This window comes from Lampetra fluviatilis, chromosome 42, assembly GCF_964198595.1.
Source record: "Lampetra fluviatilis chromosome 42, kcLamFluv1.1, whole genome shotgun sequence".
Lineage (NCBI taxonomy): Eukaryota > Metazoa > Chordata > Hyperoartia > Petromyzontiformes > Petromyzontidae > Lampetra > Lampetra fluviatilis.
The window spans coordinates 9,246,463-9,269,049 of NC_136316.1; the positions used below are offsets into that span (position 1 = coordinate 9,246,463).

The 22,587-nt window shown below is 55.8% G+C and overlaps 1 protein-coding gene across 3 annotated transcripts in view; it reads left to right on the top strand.

Moving 5' to 3' along the window:
* ATP9B (ATPase phospholipid transporting 9B) overlaps positions 1 to 15,594 on the top strand; it is a 120,084-nt gene extending 104,490 nt beyond the window's left edge. For all 3 annotated transcript variants that reach the window (XM_078875795.1, XM_078875797.1, XM_078875798.1), the window contains one exon: positions 4,167 to 15,594. In XM_078875795.1, the coding sequence (XP_078731921.1) occupies positions 4,167 to 4,303 (137 nt within the window). In that variant the 3' untranslated portion in view covers positions 4,304 to 15,594. The remainder of the gene's footprint in view (positions 1 to 4,166) is intronic.
* The last annotated feature ends 6,993 nt before the right edge of the window (positions 15,595 to 22,587 follow it).

Consider the following 22,587-nt stretch of genomic DNA (forward strand, 5'->3'; position numbering starts at 1 on the left):
CAGCGCGCGCACAGCACGCACCATGCGCACAGCACGCACACAGCACGCACACAGCACACACCATGCGCACAGCACGCGCACAGCACGCACACAGCACACACCATGCGCTCAGCACGCACACAGCACGCACACAGCACGCACACAGCACACGCACACAGCACGCACACAGCACACGCGCACAGCACACACCATGCGCACAGCACACACACAGCACACGCACAGCACGCACACAGCACGCGCACAGCACGCACACAGCACGCGCACAGCACGCGCACAGCACGCACACAGCACACGCACAGCACGCACACAGCACACGCACAGCACGCACACAGCACACACACAGCACGCACACAGCACACGCACAGCACGCACACAGCACGCACACAGCACACACACAGCACACGCACACAGCACACGCACAGCACACACCATGCGCACAGCACGCACACAGCACACGCACAGCACACACCATGCGCACAGCACGCACACAGCACACGCACAGCACACACCATGCGCACAGCACACGCACAGCACACACCATGCGCACAGCACGCACACAGCACACGCACAGCACGCACACAGCACACGCACAGCACACACCATGCGCACAGCACGCACACAGCACACGCACAGCACACACCATGCGCACAGCACGCGCACAGCACGCACACAGCACACACACAGCACGCACACAGCACGCGCACAGCACGCACACAGCACGCACACAGCACACACCATGCGCACAGCACACAGCACACGCACAGCACGCACACAGCACGCACAGCACACGCACAGCACGCACACAGCACGCACACAGCACACACCATGCGCACAGCACGCGCACACAGCACGCACACAGCACGCGCACAGCACGCACACAGCACACACCATGCGCACAGCACACACACAGCACGCACACAGCACGCACACAGCACGCGCACAGCACGCGCACAGCACGCGCACAGCACGCGCACAGCACGCACACAGCACGCACCATGCGCACAGCACACACACAGCACACGCACAGCACGCGCACAGCACGCGCACAGCACGCGCACAGCACGCGCACAGCACGCGCACAGCACGCACACAGCACGCACACAGCACGCACACACCATGCGCACAGCACGCACACAGCATGCACACAGCACGCGCACAGCACGCACACAGCACACACCATGCGCACAGCACACGCACAGCACGCGCACAGCACGCGCACAGCACGCACACAGCACGCACACAGCACACGCACACAGCACGCACACAGCACACGCACAGCACACACCATGCGCACAGCACACACACAGCACACGCACAGCACGCGCACAGCACACGCACGCACACAGCACGCACACAGCGCGCGCACAGCACGCACACCACACGCACAGCACGCGCACAGCACGCACACAGCACACACACAGCACACACCACACACACAGCACACACCACACACACAGCACGCACACACCATGCGCACAGCACGCACACCACGCGCACAGCACGCACACAGCACGCACACAGCACGCACACCACACGCACAGCACGCACACAGCACGCGCACAGCACGCGCACAGCACGCACAGCACGCACACAGCACACGCACAGCACACGCACAGCACACACCACACGCACAGCATGCACACAGCACGCACACAGCACGCGCACAGCACGCGCACAGCACGCACACAGCACGCACACAGCACGCACACAGTACGCACACAGCACGCACACAGCACGCACACAGTACGCACACAGCACGCACACAGCACGCACAGCACGCACACAGCACACACCACACACACAGCACGCACACAGCACGCACACAGCACGCACACAGTACGCACACAGCACGCACACAGTACGCACACAGCACGCACACAGCACGCACACAGCACGCACACAGCACGCACACAGCACGCACACAGCACACACCACACACACAGCACGCACACAGCACGCACACAGTACGCACACAGCACGCACACAGCACGCACACAGCACACACCACGCACACAGCACGCACACAGCACGCACACAGCACGCACACAGCACGCACACAGCATGCACACAGCACGCACAGCACGCACACAGCACACAGCACGCACACAGCACGCACACAGCAGCTCGCAGTAACAGGGTACTACTAATCTGATTACTTGTAACACGTCACAAGTAACATGTTACAAGTAATGAGTAAGCGGATGACGTGTAACAGATCGCATATAATCGCATTAGTAATTCGATTACTGATTACTTGTGGCACATTGCACATAATCTTACATAATTGCCAATTACTTGTAAACTGTAAAACTAAAATATTCTTTGGTTCTTTCGGTAAATCCATGTAGATAGAAAAATAATAACAATATAACGAAGCTTTGATCGCAATACAAACAAACGTCATCGGGCGAAAAATATGGCGGAAGCGCTGCTAAGGCAGGGCGTTGTCAAGGTTTGAGATGGGTGTCGCCCCAGGGTCAGTGGGCAGGGCTAGAGATGAAATTTGCATGGAAATGTAAGATCGGAGAAATCTTGGCAAACGAAGCTGTGGGAGTGGCCATTGTATTGTGAGAGGTTAGCGTGTCAATTTAAGAAATTTCCTTGTAACTGTAAGCTCGGAGAGAGCTCGGAAAGAGCCATCGCCACATGGAGGTGGAAAAGGATGGCAAGCCGCCATTCACTAACACAGCTAACGGAGGCTGTGTGAGTGAATGTAACTCAGAGAGTCGAAAATAACTGCTCACATCACAGCCAGTTATGACCTAAACTGGTTGATAACGTCCTTCCAATGATTGCTCAGGTTGTACCCATCTTCTCGGTTGAAATTGTGTCTGTGTCTATATATCTAAATGGCTGCATGAACGAATCTTTGCTGATAGCCAGTGGGTTTGCAGAGTACCTTCGTCTTGGCAAAATCAATTTCGTGTGAGCCCACCGCGTTAAAACAATGATCAGCCACGGCTGAGGTATTGGTCCTACCTTGTTTCAGATCTGCCTTGTATTCACGAACCCGGTCTGAGACATGTCGCACAAACTAAAAACTATTTTATTGGTTAACCAGGTAAAGCCCACTGAACTATATAGCTCTTTTTCAGAGGCAAACTGATCACAAATGATAGCTCAACGAAGTGGCTTACCATCAAGTTGAAATTTATAGCAGCCAACTACTCTATACGCACGTTGTTTCCAAATGTGGAGGGAACAACCGGAAGGACCCGGATGAAAAACAATATCCACGTAACCACGGGGAGAACATGCAAACTCCAAGTAATCTGATGACTGAATGGAAATCAGCTCTCGGTAATCGCCATTGTTACACGGCTTTCAGTGTTCATTCAGATCAGTGTTACCGAGCATGTGCTGGTTGACTTCTTTTTAGGATAATGAAAATGTTTGCGACTTTGAAAATAATTCATAACGAATTGAAGGGCGTTATTGTGCGCTTCAGCGTGGTTTTAATGTAATTGCAGCAGCAGCCAAAGCGCGCAAATCACGACACACAGAGACTTCGATAATTCACGTTTTATTTCCCTTGGTGAATCTACGTTCATCTTATCTACGCGCTTTTGTTTTTCATAGAACGTCGCCGTGTCGGATGAGAGTAGATTACACGACCGTGATAATAAACGAGAATGCCTTCGTGTGGCGGATGCGACGTGCGTGCCATTGTTCAGTTTTGCAATCCGCGCAGTGGCCACCTGTCAGAGTTCCCTTGACCGCACACTCGGTGTCGAGGCACAGAGGGAACATTGTCGACCCACCGGGGATGCCGTTGGCTTGCTAAGCGCCGCGGTGTTTGTGTTCCACCAAAAGCAATTTACTGCTTTCAGTCAAGAGGGGTCGGTTTCTGTCTCAACCACGAGTTGTGTTTATCCATGGGCGCCGCGTGCGCTTGCGGCGGGTAGCGGTAACGTAGTGGTTAGAGCAGACGACGCTGCGATGCCAGCGATCCAACTCGATTCTTGTTGTTATTATTCACGTACGCCAAGTGGCGGTTGGTGTACCACTCCGACCTGGGCCTTCCGTGGGTTGTCTCGACTTGAAAACGAGGCGTCGGCGACGGTCAACATCGGCACGAGGTAGACGAAGGTGTGTGGGCATGCGTGGTGGGACATCCTTGCCTCTCTCTGTGTGTCCGGGCCGTGCTCGCCCGTGCGTGCGTGCAGACACGACGTTCATCACGACGCTGACGTTCCTGTGGAAGGTGACGGTGATCACCCTCGTCAGCTGCCTGCCGCTCTACATTCTCAAGTACATCCGCCGCAAGTTCTCCCCGCCCAGCTACTCCAAGCTCACCAACTAAGAGGGCACCCGCCACGCTCCGAGCCTGCGTCTGGCTGCCCGCAGGAGTTTGGAGACCGAGCGCCGCGGGGGAAGGTTCCAGCTGCGACGGGCTCAGACCCAGCGACCGTCGCGTGGGGGGGGGGGACCCCCCCGCCTCGGCAGCCCACGCAAGGCACCCCTGCTGTCGAGGGGCTGGGGGGGGGGGCTAGGAATAGAAACACGCCAGAGGCCTCTGATCTTCAACCCCAAACTTAACCCTGATCCTAACGCCCAAAGCACTTTTAGCCATCGAAATTACTCCTCGCCCTATGCGTAACTGTAGCCTGAGTCCAGATAGCCCAGCCTTAGCAGGAAATATTGCCCGAGGTCTGGTCTTGAGCACGTAGTCCTCACGCCGCCCCGTACGAAGCACAAGCCCTGGCTCGGGTCGTAACGAGAGATTTAGCCACAACCCCAACTCTAACTCAGACCTGAGCGCCCATCATAGCCCGAATAAACACCCAGCTATAGCCATGACCCTCACGGTAACCATTATCCAATTAATTAAGTTTCCACCACTCTCTCTTGAGGATACCGAAGTGCTCGAAGCAGTCGGCGAGGTGTCGGCGCACCACCGGTGAAGCGGAGCCGTGACCGCACCGCGCCGAGTCATTAGCCGTAGCGAGCGCAGCTGCCTGGGAGGCCAAGGGAACCCATGGGGTCGCAGGTCAGGCTGCGCGCGGGGGTCTAACTCCACCGCAGCCAGGGCGCAGCCCCCACCGCCTCTCCCTGCTGCACCCCTCGGCCAAGTGGTCGGGTTTGCCACCTGTCCTGGTTTCCCCAGGAGCTCCTGTCCTGGGAACATTTGTCAGTTGTGTCGTGATAATAATGATGATGATGATGCACCATGCGAGGCGATGCACTCCAGTGTATTTCTCGGCTCTTCGAGTATTGCGAGAGGTTCTTCTACTCGTGATTTATCCCCGGTTTTTTTGAGCTCTCGAGTGGTGGCGAGTGATTGGCTCCGGGAACGCGAGAGGGATCTCAGCGAGGGTGGGGGTGGCGGGGGGAGTCGGTTTGGTGGAGGTCATGGTAGTTTCTAAACTCTAAAATCTGAAACATTTAATGCAATTGTAGGTGAGATTGGGGCATAGTTTGAAATAAAATCAATATCCCGTGCATTATTTGATAGAAAATAGGGCCCTTAATTTGTTTCTCTAATTCCACGAAAGGCTGGCTTCACGCGGTTAGGCTGTTGACCTCGCGGTGACTCAGTGGCGTCACAACTGTGGCCTGGCACTGCCACGACGCGCGTCGCCTTCGGCACCGTGTATACGCTCAACGCCACGGATCCGTGGCACACGACCGGCTCGGGCAGGGCCTGGCACGGGGCGTGTCGTGGAAACAAGGAGTGCCCTCCGTTGCTGGAACCTTTTAACTCACAAATTCTGTTCTGCACTGTGTTCGTGGGTTGGCGTGTCACACGCACCTGGCTCCGTGCGTGTGCATGGCGTCTGTGGGTGTGTGTGTACCCGCCGTCACGTGGTCCAGAGGTGCTCCCTCACTCCACACGAGTGGATTCATCAGGGCACCTCTCGGCCAATCAGAGTGAGCGTCTCCCTCTCCCCAGGAGGTCGTTGAGCAATGAAGTTTCCGTTTTCTTTACATGGAGGTAGTGGATGCAGCACGTAAAAAAGGAATCTTTTTGGGAGCGCTCATCTCCATCGTTGGTCCTGAGCTGTTGTTGTGATTTCCCTGTTTCTATGGCAGGACCCCGTCTCTCCCTAACACAGCCCACAGGTCCCTCGGTGTGGTGCAGCCTCACTGCGCAGTGGGGGGCCTTCACAGGCTGCTCGTTTTACCGACCTTTGAAGGCTTCTCAACCAGGATTGGAATTTATCTCCCTGCGATCATGATCTCTGCGCTCGACCGGATCGGATTTCTGAGATGTAATGGGAGTGATTATCTCCTCAAATCTACAGGAATTCACTAAATAAGTCTCTCTTCGTTTAGATGGGTTGTTTTTTTACATCACATTGCTGTTTTACGTTAAGAAAATAATCAGTTGTTTCACATTCGAGTTTTTTTATATTTGGTTCAGCCATGCTCATGCCAGCATCACGGAAGTTGGCTGCTAGCCATGTGCCATTTTCTAATGGGTGGGTGAGCGCTGTAACCCTTCACGCGAATAGCGACTCTGCATCTTTGCAGCGCTTCATGTCGCTCCCACAGAAAAAAACACGAGACGTGCAGACGTTGTGCAGCACCGTTTTGGTCAGACCCACGTGTCTGTGACGGGCGAGTTTGGTATTTGTCGGTGATCTCGTCCGGGTTGCCCGCCTATCGACATGGCCAAGCTCTGTGGCTTCCCGGCCGCCCCCGCACCAAACCAGCCACCGGCTGACTCGTCAGCGTCGCCAGTCGTGCACCGGCCCGTCACATTGTCAGCCGCCCTTTGCAGCCCCATGGCTGTCCAGCTACAGTATCTCTCTGGTGTGGAATCTACTCGTGCGTGGATTTTTTTGCATTATTTCCTGCGACGCGCGGCGTAATGGGGCGGTCGTTTTGAGCGGACGACACTTGAGGGGGAGGAACAGTGCCGACGTTTATCGGTGAAATGGCGCGGTAGTGGCACGAATACAACGGCACGTCCCAAGCCCGCCGCCCGCACTCTTTGAGTGCGGCCATGTCAGCCGTGGTGATTACACAGAGTTCCTTGACTTAAATAACGTTATATTGTTATCAGTTATAGTTTACATTGTACAATCAATTCGTTTCATGAGCCCAGAACATTTTTCTCGACATTCAGTTGGTGGATCCTCACGCACTGATTGACCCAGGAAGGTGAATCCACAGACCAACTGCTAGAGTCCATTGAACTCGCCTCTCACCTGAGTTTAGCTTGTGTAGTTGCCTAGATTTTAACTCTGTGAAGTGGGACGCACGCGCAGGATGGAGGAGGGTCGATCCCCAAGACAGGCATCGGAGTGGTCTCCACGAGTCCGGCGACCAAGGGGAAGACCTTAGGCCAGATGGTGGGAGACTGTCAGAGCAGATCTCTGAGTCCGTGTGTCTTCTGTGCAGCAGCTGCGGGATCGGGCAAAGGAAAATAAGTGTTGGTGTGGTGCGTTGGTGGTGGAGGCACCAACGGCTTTGCCCGTGACGATGACGTCTTGATCTCAGTGATGCTGCCTCGGTTCTCTTATGAGATCCTCCTTGGCCAAGAACCCATAGAGGGCTCTTTGTGGGACTGCGTTACCCATGCTCCACTCGGATCTGGGTGAGAGGCGGCCACAGCTGCATTGTGATCCCTCTGCTGCGCATTAGACCGCATCAATTGCCCATTCATTCCCATAACGTGGGTTAGCTTTGTACGTGGCAGCCCGTATGATTGATAGACACGATTCAGACTCATCATCCCAAATGGGTTGGAAACCCCCATTCTAGTAGAGCGTGTGCTTCGTGCGTTCTTCCACCGAGCCGGCGGTTTGACTTTCAGAAGCCGTCCAGTAAATTATAGGGGTGGTGATTATCAAAGGCTGCTTTGCGGTGGTGTCGAAAGAGGCTGTGAAATCGCTCTGCGAGTGGGCCATCGCATGGCTCAAAGGCTATCGCAGTGATCGCAAGGGAGACCTCGGAAAACCGAGGGACATCATTGCTACTGATATTTATCCCGATTCGCCGATGTGCAGAAACTACTTTTGTATGCCTGTTTTGAGTGAAGGGTAGCAGCAGAAGTGTGGTTTAGTTTGAGAAATATGAGCATAATAATTGCTCCTTCCACCTGCACATGAAGTAAGCGCGTGATGTACTTTACACATTACGAATAATCTTCACGTTTGGTTTTTAACCATCCGGTTGACAGAAGACTGCTACTGGAATTGAACCCTGGCTCTGTGTGTACCGGCCCATCGGCCCGCGTGTGGGCCTCAATGCCATGCTTTACTGTCAGTCCAGGCAACAGAATTCATGCACTGGAGATGAAAACGACTGAGGCCAGTGAACAGCTCTGGTTTGTCAAGCAATTCATAAAGCCCCTAAGAAGACCTGGATACACATGGGCTACATTTGATGCCAGATGCACGCTTGCCTTCCATACAGCAGTTGAGCAAAACGTGTACAACCGCAGCCTGTGCAGATGGTGGCGTCATGGTTTTAGCGAGTGAAATCGTAAGCCAGCGTCTTGAACCCGTCAAGCTACGTGCAGTGACTACATGAACAGGTGCATCGATGTGTGTGGGTGTGTGGCAGTGGCGGCTGAACGGAATGCGATCTGCCACACCGGATGTGAATATATTGACAAGCCGCAGTGTGCGCCCGTGTGTCCTGGTGGTCCCGCGGTCATTGACCCCTGCAGGGCAAAGCGAGCCCCCCGCCCTCTCTCTCCACCTCGTGACACCGTCAGAAGTCATAAAGCACATCGGTCGAGGTTCCCGTGCAGAGAGAGAGAGAGGCAAGTCCCCGCCATAGTCGCGTGGAATTCCCACCACTCGTTTCGGTCGCAAACCAAACGGCTGCTCCCCACGCGGCGCGAGTGGACGTCTACGATTGTCAATTTGGTGGAGTGGTGGCGATTTATTTGTGTCTAGCCGCTGCTTGAACACGGTCGAGGGGGGCCTGGGGAAAGCAGTGGCGGCTGGGATGCGCTGAGCTCGGGAGACGACGCCTCGGGGGGGGAGGGGTGAGGGCGTCGTGGGTGGGAGTTGGCGATGGTCAGAGGTTGCGTGCAAAGCCACGAGGAGGAAGCCTTAAAAGCGAGGGCGTTGTTGTACTCTGGCGGGCCTGTGCCCATCAACGAGCGCGTGTTGTGTGTCAAATGCATCTCTCGCTTCACGGTGCTGCTGCACAGCGGAGCGGGTTGGCCGGGGGCAGCAGCAGCGGCAGTGGCGGCGTTGCGAATCGGCAGCCCGTTGTGTGGAGGATTGCGGCTGAGCGAGCCGTGGGGCCCACATCGAGACCTAGAAGAGCCTTGCGGGGGAAACATAAACTAAAGCAGGCCTCACGAGTCTAAAGCGCGCGAGTCGGACGCGTCGTACGTCTATTTCGTTGACAACTCAGTAAATCGATCAAATCAAGGGGCGTGAATGACTGCGCGAGCTTGTCAAAGACAAAACAACAACATCGACGATTTCCATTTTCTTCCGACGACATCCACGCAACGTCGCACCACGGCCAGCTCGAGGTGCCCCCCCCCCCCCCCCCGCTATGGATGGACGCGTCTGCCCGGTCCTGTCGTGCAGACCCGTCCATGCGACAGGCCTCCTCCGTCGCGATCACTGGACATCGATGGCGCCACGGCTCTTAAGTGAAGGAAGTCAAAAGAAGCGGGGGCCCGGCCTGCCCACGACACGAAGACGCGCTTAGCGCTGCCAGACGCAGGGGAGCCTCTCTTCTTGTTTCCAACCAGGTGTTTGTGACGCATCGAGAGAGAGAGAGAGAGTTGTAGTCGCGCGTCCAACTCAGAGTTCGTGTTTACAAGATATTAGCCGCGCAGCAGGCCCCCTCTACAAGGCGTCTGTGTTTGCAGTATCACTCAAGTGTGCCATGCCAGTGATCACGTAGTGGGTCTGCGGCTTTGATTGTTTAAGGAGCTCGTTCACGTGCTGCAATTATTCAGAAAATGCAGCTGCGTGTGTGTCGTCTCAGTCGACCTGTGGCACCTGCTGGGTCTGCCCCGAGACCTCCTGCCAGCGGGCGTTCAACACTTCACGTGGTGCACCTAGCCTGGCACAGGCGTCGTGGTGACGTCACCGCCACTTAGTGGCAAATGGCGGTTGTTGTTGCTAAGTTGGTGTAGCAATTCGTGCGCTGTTCTACGAACCCACCCGGCGACCCGGGTTCGATTCCCGCTCACGGCCATCGCCAGTGGCGATTATCTGAATCGGTCATATGGGCCTCGCCTAGGTCGACTCCGTCTAAAGTGAGTACCTGGTGCCCCAACAGTTTGTTAAGGCTACACGGGGGATCTTGGTGTCTGGTTAATTTGGAACGCTGGTAAACTTGAGAAGGGGAATATGCCCCCCCCCTCACATCGTAATGGGATGAGGGAGAAATCGGTATCGTCACAATGGGTTGTTTTGGAGTGAGGGAGAAATCGGTGACGTCACAATGGGTTGTGTTGGAGTGAGGGAGAAATCGGTGACGTCACAATGGGTTGTGTTGGAGTGAGGGAGAAATCGGTGACGTCACAATGGGTTGTGTTGGAGTGAGGGAGAAATCGGTGACGTCACAATGGGTTGTTTTGGAGTGAGGGAGAAATCGGTGACGTCACAATGGGTTGTGTTGGAGTGAGGGAGAAATCGGTGACGTCACAATGGGTTGTGTTGGAGTGAGGGAGAAATCGGTGACGTCACAATGGGTTGTGTTGGAGTGAGGGAGAAATCGGTGACGTCACAATGGGTTGTGTTGGAGTGAGGGAGAAATCGGTATCGTCACAATGGGTTGTTTTGGAGTGAGGGAGAAATCGGTGACGTCACAATGGGTTGTGTTGGAGTGAGGGAGAAATCGGTGACGTCACAATGGGTTGTGTTGGAGTGAGGGAGAAATGGGTGACGTCACAATGGGTTGTGTTGGAGTGAGGGAGAAATCGGTGACGTCACAATGGGTTGTTTTGGAGTGAGGGAGAAATGGGTTACGTCACAATGGGTTGTGTTGGAGTGAGGGAGAAATCGGTGACGTCACAATGGGTTGTTTTGGAGTGAGGGAGAAATCGGTGACGTCACAATGGGTTGTGTTGGAGTGAGGGAGAAATGGGTGACGTCACAATGGGTTGTGTTGGAGTGAGGGAGAAATCGGTGACGTCACAATGGGTTGTGTTGGAGTGAGGGAGAAATGGGTGACGTCACAATGGGTTGTGTTGGAGTGAGGGAGAAATCGGTGACGTCACAATGGGTTGTGTTGGAGTGAGGGAGAAATCGGTGACGTCACAATGGGTTGTGTTGGAGTGAGGGAGAAATGGGTGACGTCACAATGGGTTGTGTTGGAGTGAGGGAGAAATGGGTGACGTCACAATGGGTTGTGTTGGAGTGAGGGAGAAATGGGTGACGTCACAATGGGTTGTGTTGGAGTGAGGGAGAAATGGGTATCGTCACAATGGATTGTGTTGGAGTGAGGGAGAAATCGGTGACGTCACAATGGGATGCCATGGAGCGGTGGGTGGCGCGTGCGACGTTGGTGTTGCGAGGCTGCGAGGGAGCTGTTGTGAACTCCTGGAGAGTCGGTGTCGGAGGCCGCTGTACTGCAAACTAAACTATTATTTACTGAGTCAGGCCCACTGAGCTATGTCGCCGTTTTTCAGAAGCGACCTGGCCACAAATGACAGCCCAACGAGAAGTGGCTTATCGCGTGGACATTTATAGCAGTATCCAAAGACTCTAAACGTGCACACTGCTACCACAGTATCAGATGCACCCCTAAATAGTTACTTAAAATACAGGTAGGAAATAAATCGGCATCCTATGATGCAGAGAATGCGGTATTATGTATGTGTATCTGTGTTTGATACACAACACAGCCTCATGAACTGGAACATGTGGAGGGGAAAAACCGGAGGACCCGGAGAAAAATCCGCGGGGGAGAGTGAGACGCCAACTCCAAATATCCAGCAGGCGTCGTCACAGTCGGGATCGAGCCCACGACCTCCTGTAGGACAGGCGAGGTAGTTAACATCTCCTAGCCACTGGCGTCAAATAGCTGCTGCTGCTGCTGCACCTAATTCCCCGACCACCGGTCTCGTTCTTGTCCACGAACAACGCCAGTGCGTCTGCAGCTCGCCTCGGGACGCTGCCTGTCCACTGCCCGGCCGCATTGTCAGCCTGCACGTGTGGGCGGCAGCGTCCGCGCTGTGGCGTCGAGACGCCGGGTGCCGTTGGGCGTGCGTCGTGCTCGCCACATCAACCCGCGACGGCGTCTGGCGAAATAAGTTTGTCGTTGCTTCACGTGTGCGTGTGCACGTGGGTGTCTGGCGAACAACAGTACTGACTGGCCACTATGGCAGTCAGCACCCGAGGCCGATGGCTCCATTCTGACGGCTCTACAGCGATTCGTGTGAGCAGTTGCCAACCGTGCCCTTGTTTCCTGTAAATGTTGTGTGCTCGAGACGGCGGTGGTATAATCGCGCAGTGCCCATCGGCTGCTTTAAATTAGACAAGGGGGGGGGGGGTGTCGCTTATGTAACCCCCGTGGCATCCCAACTCAAACGTACGCCAAGTATGGAGCATTCCAACCCTCACTCGCCCACTCCCGCAGACGAACGCTCACAGCGACCCGCAACCACTGGACAGCTGTGGGGGGGGAAGAGCTTCATAGCTCAACGGATTTCTCGCAGTCTCAATGAAGATGCTGGCATCGCGGGCCCCGTGAAGTGGTACCAATGGCGTAGTGTGACTTTATAAGTGGTGTAGTAACTACATTATCAGTGGTGTAGTAACTACATTATCAGTGGTGTAGTAACTACATTATGAGTGGTGTAGTAACTACATTATCAGTGGTGTAGTAATTACATTATCAGTGGTGTAGTAACGACATTATCAGCGGCGTAGTAAACTACATTACCAGTGGTGTAGTAACTAAATTATCAGTGGTGTAGTAACGCCATTACCAGTGGCGTATTGACAACATCATCAGCTGCAGGTGGGGCCCCCAATATTTGTGATTGTCTCGCGTGGTTTGCACTCCGGCTAATCTATACCGCGACTCCTCTTGCCGAGTCAAATCATGACATCAGTTCTCCGTTCTTTAATTGACACTGTTGTTGAGAACATATCTCACGGTGGCTGTCAGGGAGGGTCCAACTCGCATCTGTGGATGGGGAGGAGGGCAAGGCGCACCCTGGTGTCCCCACAGCTCGTCACGCTACTGGGAGGCGGCGCCGTGCCCGGCTTCTCGTGCCAGTGGAGGTCTCGAAGCGGCAGGGGGGGATGTCGGTCGCGTGACAGAGCACGGAGCTCCGATGTCAATTCTCTACGCGCACCGTGGACGCTGAGATGTTGTATTCTTCACAATGAGAGGAGTCACTATTTAAACCTCCGCGCTCGGTGTGTAGTCAAGGCCAGGAATTGCTGTAAAAGTGCGATTTAATATTACTGCATGGTATCGAGTTGTTGATAAAATGCCGAATGTATATCATTGGCTTGGCACGAAGGCTTCCTTATTGATGCTGACCAACCACCTGCAATTCAGGTTGTATTCCATAAATCTGCCTTCAGCACCAACCTATAAAAAGCTTAACCTGATCATTACACTGGACGTTCACACACACACAGAGGAAGTGGGACACGTTTTTTTAAGTAGATTTGTTCGGCTCACCGCAGATTCGCAAATGCTTCCCACCACAATCGCGAGTCGCCGCTACCATCACTGCACTCACTCTGACAGATGTCAAGGACGTGAGCCATCAGCGCGGACACGGCGAGAGAATTAAGCGGATTTTGTGTTGCACAAAACAGAAATGCCGAAGTTACGGCAGAATGGTGGAAATGGCGCTCAACACGTGGGGTTTCTCGCAGCCGATGATATCAAGGTTCATAAAAAAATTTTCGTGTGTTGGGCCGCTGCAACGGTCGTACCAAATTTGCGTCGTGAAGAACCCTCCACCAGCCGATACGGATAAATGTTCACGCGGCGTACGAGCGCCAATTATTGTTTGAGCTCGCCGGCGAGTTGGAAACCAACGTGAGCAAATTGTGTGCGACGTTCCGCGCTTGTGACTACGTCAGACGCCTTCGGGACGATGTGTAGGAAGTGCGACTCAAAATCCAGCTGATGGGAACGAGGCGACACTTGGTCGTCGCCGCTGCCGCAGTGAAACAGGGACGCGCGCGCGTCGCAAGAGGGAGGTGGCGCTGCTTGCCCGCGATGCCCTCGGTTAGTCGATGTTAAAGTTCGCCACACACAGCGCTCGAGCGATGGACACGGCCGGGGAGTGCCGCTGGTGGTGTGGGGGATGAAGCGTGATCACGGGTGGTGTTGGGGGGGGTGATGGGGACGTCGTTCCCCTTCCCATCCTTTCCTTGAGACCCCCAGAAATTATTTTAGTGATAATTACGGGATGCTTTGAATGTTCCACTCCTGGCTGTGTGATTATGAATGCAGTGGCTCTGTGTTGGATTCCACGATCAGAATACGCGCGCTCTGTGTGTGTGTGTGTGACGCTGTGTGTGTGCGTGCGACGCTGTGTGTGCGTGATGCTGCGTGTGTAACTCTGTGTGATGGAATTGAAACAGGAGCAGCTGTTTCAATGCCATCTCGTAACACGGAAAGTCGTAAATACACTCCGCCGTTGAACCAAATGCCATTCTTTATGTGCTTGCAGCACTCGTCAGATATTCATCTTCGGCTTTCATTATTTCTCTCAGCGCACACCGCTTAATTTACTGATGGCTTCGGAGACGATTTGAGATGTTGGAATCTGCACCTATTGATTTCGTTCTGTGATGACTTTGAAACTTCAGGAAGTGGACGCTTTATTTAACCAGGTGATTATCCCAGCGAGATTCAACTCGAGTCTCTCTGTCTCACACGCGATGAAGAAAAGACAGTACTCAGAACGGGATAGAAATTGACTGCAAATGATTCTTGGAAGAGGCTTTTGGGCATAAAGATTGTTCACTTTCACAACGATTACTGCGCATGGGCTGCGCTGCCGAGTGGTCGATGGTGCTGTTGCCTCGCTCCGCCAGCAGCCCACCCAGTTCGCTGTTTGCTTTCCCAATGGGCTGCCGCTGATGTCTGCTGCCGATTGCCAAAAGCGCGCACGCCCTTCGGTGGACGGTGAAGGCTCGAGCCGCAAGTTAAAACAAAATGAAAAAGGCGAACAGCTCGTAAAGTCGCACCACTGTAATCGTGACCGTGTTTAACCGCTGCGACCAAGGGGTTATCTTGTAAAAAGTAGATGCACCCCAGGGGAGGTCTCATCTGGTTTAATTAAGGGAGGCTCATGGATGGTTCAGGCATCTTCATCATTTACGCCTTTACTGTGAAGTGGGACCTAACCACGCGTGGCACTTCCACACTCGTGTGGGTGTTCCATTCTGGCTGTGCGGAGGTGGCTGTGTGTGTGTGTAGTACAGGCACTGTATATTCCTTGTTTTGTATATGCAGATGAATCGTTAATGTGCGTAGTGTTTTTTGTTTTGTAAATATAGATAGTTGTGACATTGCATCGTTGAACGAATATGTATTGCATTGTTTCCGTGCTGTAAACTTACTTGGGTAATACATTAAACGTGTGGCAGAACGTAATTTGGTTTTGATTTGTGTGTGTACCCTGCGAAACTAAATAAATTATCCGTTAACTTATTTATTTTCCCCGCTTGTTACAGACGACCAGAATATGGATGTGGTCACGTGGTCTCTGTGCAATATGTGCGCGCGTTAAACTTCTCTCCCACCGTACGTAGCCAGCCGTGCTCGTCGGAGGTGCGGGGAGGGGGGGAATTCGTCAAGCGAGGCCGCCGCGTCTGCGCGCGATCTCGAGTTTTGTTCCCGCAGCTCGGTGGAAACGGCTGCCTCCTGCCACTTACAAATCCCCATGCGCCCTTCGCCGTCTGCGCTAAATGCGCTGCAGCGCGTTCCCCGTCATTGACAGCGGCGGTGTAAGAGGCCGCGCGCCCGTCGCCGGCTGGACTCGATAATTGTCCATTTGCCCGACAGGTGCCTTTACCTTGTCCACCCAGTGCCTTTACCGTGTCCACCAGCGCTTAGCGGCGGTGGCGGAGGAGGAGGAAGAGGCACGCGATGACATCGAGTTCAGCTTGTCCTGTCGCCGAGTGCGCATCTTGCGAGTCCACATTTAAGACACGCGGTACATGTGTTTCGGCACTCATCAGCAGTGTAGCTAGAGGCATTCCTCGTTATAGTATCCAGATACAAAATGTCATCGTCAGCCATGGTCCACTTCTGGCTCAAGGCCTTCCCAAGACGTCACATCTCATGATCTCACGTGCCTGTGATGTAACGATCCACATAACGTGGCAATGCATGCAAGAGCTGTTTTAATAGATGGCAAAAGACACGACTGACCATCGTATCGGTTCTCCCATCATGCCTTGCATGTCGCAATATATCACCGTGCCGAATCTTTAATGCAATGCGGTCATGGATATACCATTACAAAAAAGCATCGCCTTAAGTAGGATTAGATACACATTTGTACTCACCGGTTCCGACCTCGGGCCCTTCCTATTTTCAACATACGTCTTCTCCGATCTTATTGCAGGAGACCATTCCATTAATGCGCTGACAATACACAATTGTACACTGCAGTGAAGTCCAAGTTACACGCAGAGAGCCTCGGTCACCTCGAAGATTGCACGCGGGCAGTGCACGCGTGCTTTGCACAACAGGAAATGCGACTGAATCCAGGAGAAACGGGAGGTCCTGCTGGTTGGCACTCGGGCTCATGAGGAAACAAATTGTGGAAGGAACAGCTTTGGCGGTCGCTGACTCCAGGATTGAGTTTTCTACTCGTATCGAAAGCGCCTCGGCACCACACCCGACCAGGGTACGTCGTTTGATCACCACGTGCCCGCAATGGTGCCGTCCTTTTGGGACATGCTTGACAAGGTTTCGGTCTATACCCGAAACCCGAGCGAGCATCGCTGTGGTTTAGATTATGATGGGGCCCTGTTTCACACGACGCCCCAAATATAGCAAAGACCACTGCCGGTAGACTCCAGATTTATAGTGTTTACTTAGAATTTAAATTATAATTTTCAATTGTCAAATGGTAACAGGCCTGCAACTTCTCCGGAAGAGTGCACACATCGAGCAATTATACCAAACCCAAATTGCCCTCGCAACAGCACAACAAACACCGCAGTCACACAACAACCTGACGACCCACGGCTGCACAGATCTCCACCACGAACGCTGGTGGGAGAAAGCTGCCGAGCGACCCCGGCGGAGGCTCTGGAAGGGACCAAACCAAACGTTCTAAGCACCACCTCAGAGGATCACCGCCCTCCCCGCACATGTCCCAGCGGTCGACGCCCCCGCAGTCCTCACGAGGAGTTCCCTTCACGGCGGCAGCGGGGGTGGTTCCCCGTGATGCCCACCCCTGGCTCCAACACCCGATGGTTGGAAAGACGGCCCACCGGTGAACGGCCCAGTCGTCCACTGCAGAACCCCAGTCGGTAGCGCCCACCGGCCAGCAAGTGGTCATCACCTGCAGGCTCCGAGGCGATGGTTGCGGTGCCGACCCACCGACACGGCTGGCTCCCTGGCCGTGGACGAGGAGGGGTTTCCCCGTGGTCGGCAGCCTCACAGCACAGCCTCACGTCTCTAGCAGCAGCCTCACGTCTCTAGCAGCAGCCTCACGTCTCTAGCAGCAGTCTCACGTCTCTAGCAGCAGCCTCACGTCTCTAGCAGCAGTCTCACGTCTCTAGCAGCAGCCTCACGTCTCTAGCAGCAGTCTCACGTCTCCAGCAGCAGTCTCACGTCTCTAGCAGCAGTCTCACGTCTCTAGCAGCAGTCTCACGTCTCTAGCAGCAGTCTCACGTCTCCAGCAGCAGTCTCACGTCTCTAGCAGCAGTCTCACGTCTCTAGCAGCAGTCTCACGTCTCTAGCAGCAGTCTCACGTCTCTAGCAGCAGCCTCACGTCTCTAGCAGCAGCCTCACGTCTCTAGCAGCAGTCTCACGTCTCTAGCAGCAGCCTCACGTCTCTAGCAGCAGCCTCACGTCTCTAGCAGCAGCCTCACGTCTCTAGCAGCAGCCTCACGTCTCTAGCAGCAGCCTCACGTCTCTAGCAGCAGCCTCACGTCTCTAGCAGCTGTCTCACGTCTCTAGCAGCAGCCTCACGTCTATAGCAGCAGCCTCACGTCTCTAGCAGCAGCCTCACGTCTCTAGCAGCAGTCTCACGTCTCTAGCAGCAGCCTCACGTCTATAGCAGCAGCCTCACGTCTCTAGCAGCAGTCTCACGTCTCTAGCAGCAGCCTCACGTCTCTAGCAGCAGCCTCACGTCTATAGCAGCAGCCTCACGTCTCTAGCAGCAGCCTCACGTCTCTAGCAGCAGCCTCACGTCTCTAGCAGCCTCACGCAGAGGTCGCAATCGGGTACCCGATACCCGTACCCTAGCCGATACCCGGCTACCCGTACCCGGCCGGGTACGGGTAAGGAATCTAAACCCGTTTGTGATCTCGTGCCTCACGTCTCTAGCAGCAGCCTCACACCGTTGGGGGGTGTTTTATTAATCAGCGCGGCGTGCCCATGAGTCCAATCCCTCGTGCTCACGAGCTGATCTAACCCCACACACACCTACAGCCACTGTCACACAAAGCCCCCCCCGCTCCTCCTCAATCAAGAGACACCCGCCCACAAAACTATCGCTCTGACTGCCACGGAGAGAGATTTAGTCAGGTCGAGCAATTTGCATATCAGGGCTCTCGGACACATTCGGCCACTCCTGAGTCGTGACGCAGCCAACACGGCGGGGTGTAGCAGAGTATCGGCACGGCCCGATTATCACGACTCCACGGGTCGTCTGGCAACAACATGAGCACGTGTCGTGACGCACACTGCACGATCCGACCGTGTCCGTCCGGTAATCGTCGAGCTGCATTGACTTCTACATTGTGCAACGTCACGTTCACTACACACAGAGTGCTTGCCACAAATGAACCACGACACTTTTCTGACCTCGTCAAGGGGCATCGACCCTCACGCAGCAGACTCCGGTCATCCTCGCAGCAGACGCTGTTGGCTAATCCAGCCACGAACTAAGATGGTCGCTGCGTATCACGCGCTTTCAGACGCGCTTCTGCGGCCGTCTGGAACGCTCTTCCGATATTAGGAAGCCACTGGAGCTATGCACTTGCACATCGAAATTGAAAACGAATTCATTTAGAACGTTTAGTTTGTTGTCCTTCCCGCGCGCATCCGATTACCACGTTTGGCTACGTACGGTGCGAAAGAAGTCCAACATACAACACACACAACATACAACACACACACAACATACAACACACACGTGTGAGGAGTGCGTGTGTGCTGGGACAGCGTGGCCTGCCCAAGACAGGCGGGGCGAGACCCTGGGGAGGGGAGCGAGCGGCAGGGCGCAGCAGCCCGTGACGAGTCACGTCCATGGAGCAATGCGCGCGTCACGTCACCACCACCACTAGCACAGTACCACCACACCACCACCACCACTAGCATCGCCACCACACCACCACCATCACCACCACACCACCACTAGCACAGTACCACCACACCACCACCACCACTAGCATCGCCACCACACCACCACCATCACCACCACACCACCACTAGCACAGTACCACCACACCACCACCACCACTAGCATCGCCACCACACCACCACTAGCACAGTACCACCACACCACCACCACCACCACTAGCATCGCCACCACACCACCACCACCACCACACCACCACTAGCACAGTACCACCACACCACCACCACTAGCACAGTACCACCACACCACCACCACTAGCACAGTACCACCACACCACCACTAGCACAGTACCACCACACCACCACCACCACCACTAGCATCGCCACCACACCACCACTAGCACAGTACCACCACACCACCACCACCACCACTAGCATCGCCACCACACCACCACCACCACTAGCATCGCCACCACACCACCACCACACCACCACTAGCACAGTACCACCACACCACCACCACCACCACTAGCATCGCCACCACACCACCACCACCACTAGCATCGCCACCACACCACCACCACACCACCACTAGCACAGTACCACCACACCACCACCACCACCACTAGCATCGCCACCACACCACCACCACCACTAGCATCGCCACCACACCACCACCACACCACCACTAGCACAGTACCACCACACCACCACCACCACTAGCATCGCCACCACACCACCACCACCACTAGCATCGCCACCACACCACCACCACACCACCACTAGCACAGTACCACCACACCACCACCACCACTAGCATCGCCACCACACCACCACCACCACTAGCATCGCCACCACACCACCACCACACCACCACTAGCACAGTACCACCACACCACCACCACCACTAGCATCGCCACCACACCACCACCATCACCACCACACCACCACTAGCATCGCCACCACCACACCATCACCACCACTAGCATCGCCACCACACCACCACCATCACACCCCCCAACCTTCACACCCCCCGGCCCCACCCTCACACCCTCACACCCCCCACCCTCACCCCCCCACCCTCACCCCCCCCACCCTCACACCCCCCACCCTCACCCCCCCACCCTCACCCCCCCCCACCCTCACACCCCCCACCCTCACACCCCCACCCTCGCACCCCCCACCCTCGCACCCCCCACCCTCACACCCCCCACCCTCACCCCCCACAACCTCACCCCCCCCACCCTCACCCCCCACACCCTCACCCCCCCCCACCCTCACCCCCCCACCCTCACACCCCCCACCCTCACACCCTCACCCCCCCACCCTCACACCCCCCACCCTCACCCCCCCACCCTCACCCCCCCCCCCACCCTAACCCCCCCCACCCTCACACCCCCACCCTCACACCCCCCACCCTCGCACCCCCCACCCTCACACCCCCCACCCTCACACCCCACAACCTCACCCCCCCCACCCTCACCCCCCACACCCTCACCCCCCCCCCACCCTCACCCCCCCACCCTCACACCCCCCACCCTCACACCCTCACCCCCCCACCCTCACACCCCCCACCCTCACACCCCCCACCCTCACACCCCCCCCACCCTCACACCCCCCTCGCACCCCACTGGAGCGGCCGCGTGGTGGGTGGGGGGCACGCACCAGCCCCACGCTCCTCCCTAGGAGAGGAGGGGCTGGGTGGGTGGGAGGGAGGGGCTGGGAGGGTGGAGTGGCTGGGAGGGTGGGGGGCTGGGAGGGTGGGGGGGCTGGGAGGGTGGGGGGGCTGGGAGAGGGGGGGCTGGGTGGGTGGGGGGGAGGGGCTGGGAGGGTGGAGTGGCTGGGAGGGTGGGGGGGCTGGGAGGGTGGAGTGGCTGGGAGGGTGGGGGGGCTGGGAGGGTGGGGGGGCTGGGAGGGTGAGGGGGAGGGGCTGGGAGGGTGGAGTGGCTGGGAGGGTGGGGGGGCTGGGAGGGTGGGGGGGCTGGGAGGGTGAGGGGGAGGGGCTGGGAGGGTGGAGTGGCTGGGAGGGTGGGGGGGCTGGGAGGGCTATCGCCGCAGGAATGTTTTGCCCGAATTGTTGGACAGAGACTTGGATTCCTGTCCTCTCTTGTCCACCACCACCACCGACACCACCACCACTAGCATCACCACAACCCCACCACCGACACCACCACCACCACCGACACCACCACCACTCTTTCTGTCTCTCTGTCTCTCTCTGTCTCTCTGTCTCCGTCTCTCTGTGTCTCTGAATCTCTGTCTCTCTGTGTCTCTGTGTCTCTGTGTCTCTGTGTCTCTGTCTCTCTCTCTCTGTTTCTCTGTCTCTCTCTGTTTCTCTGTCTCCGTCTCTCTCTGTCTCTCTCTGTCTCTCTGTCTGTCTCTCTCTGTCTCTCTGTCTCTCTCTGTTTCTCTGTCTCCGTCTCTCTCTGTCTCTCTCTGTCTCTCTGTCTCTCTCTCTCTGTCTCTGTCTCTCTCTGTTTCTCTGTCTCTCTCTGTTTATCTGTGTCTCTGTATCGCTGTCTCTCTGTCTCTCTCTGTCTCTCTCTGTCTCTCTGTCTCTCTGTCTGTCTCTCTCTGTCTCTCTGTCTCTCTCTCTGTCTCTGTCTCTCTCTGTTTCTCTGTCTCTCTCTGTTTCTCTGTGTCTCTGTATCTCTGTCTCTCTGTCTCTCTCTGTCTCTCTGCGCGAGATCTCCCCTGCGCTCGACTTGTTGGCCCATCTCTGGCGCTGGCCCCGAGCCGACAGTGAACTCTGCGAGTCCCGCTCTTGATGGAGAACGGGAATGAAGGCGACCCTGCTGAGGCTCAGACTGCAGAGTTTCACACTCGGGGAGCGCTGCTGCTCTGAGCCGTCTAATTGTCTCGGACCTGCTCGTAGGATGCTGCATCCTGCTGCAGCAGCAGCATCGTCATCATCCATGTTCTCTCAACTGCTGGTTGAATGCCTTCCCACGTCGCCATCCCTCACGATCCTGCGATTTGAACAACCCATTTAAATTCCTGCGCACGAGCCGATAACAAATCCCCTCCATCCCAGCGGCGGTCGTACTCTCTCCCCAACCCCTCTCCCTCCCTCTGCTGCAGTCAACTTCTTTGGCTGCGATTCCGTCACCGGTCTCGACCCCGCGGACCACCCCGCCCTGGCCACCCCACCCCGCCCTGGCCACCCCGCCCCGCCCTGGCCACCCCGCCCTGGCC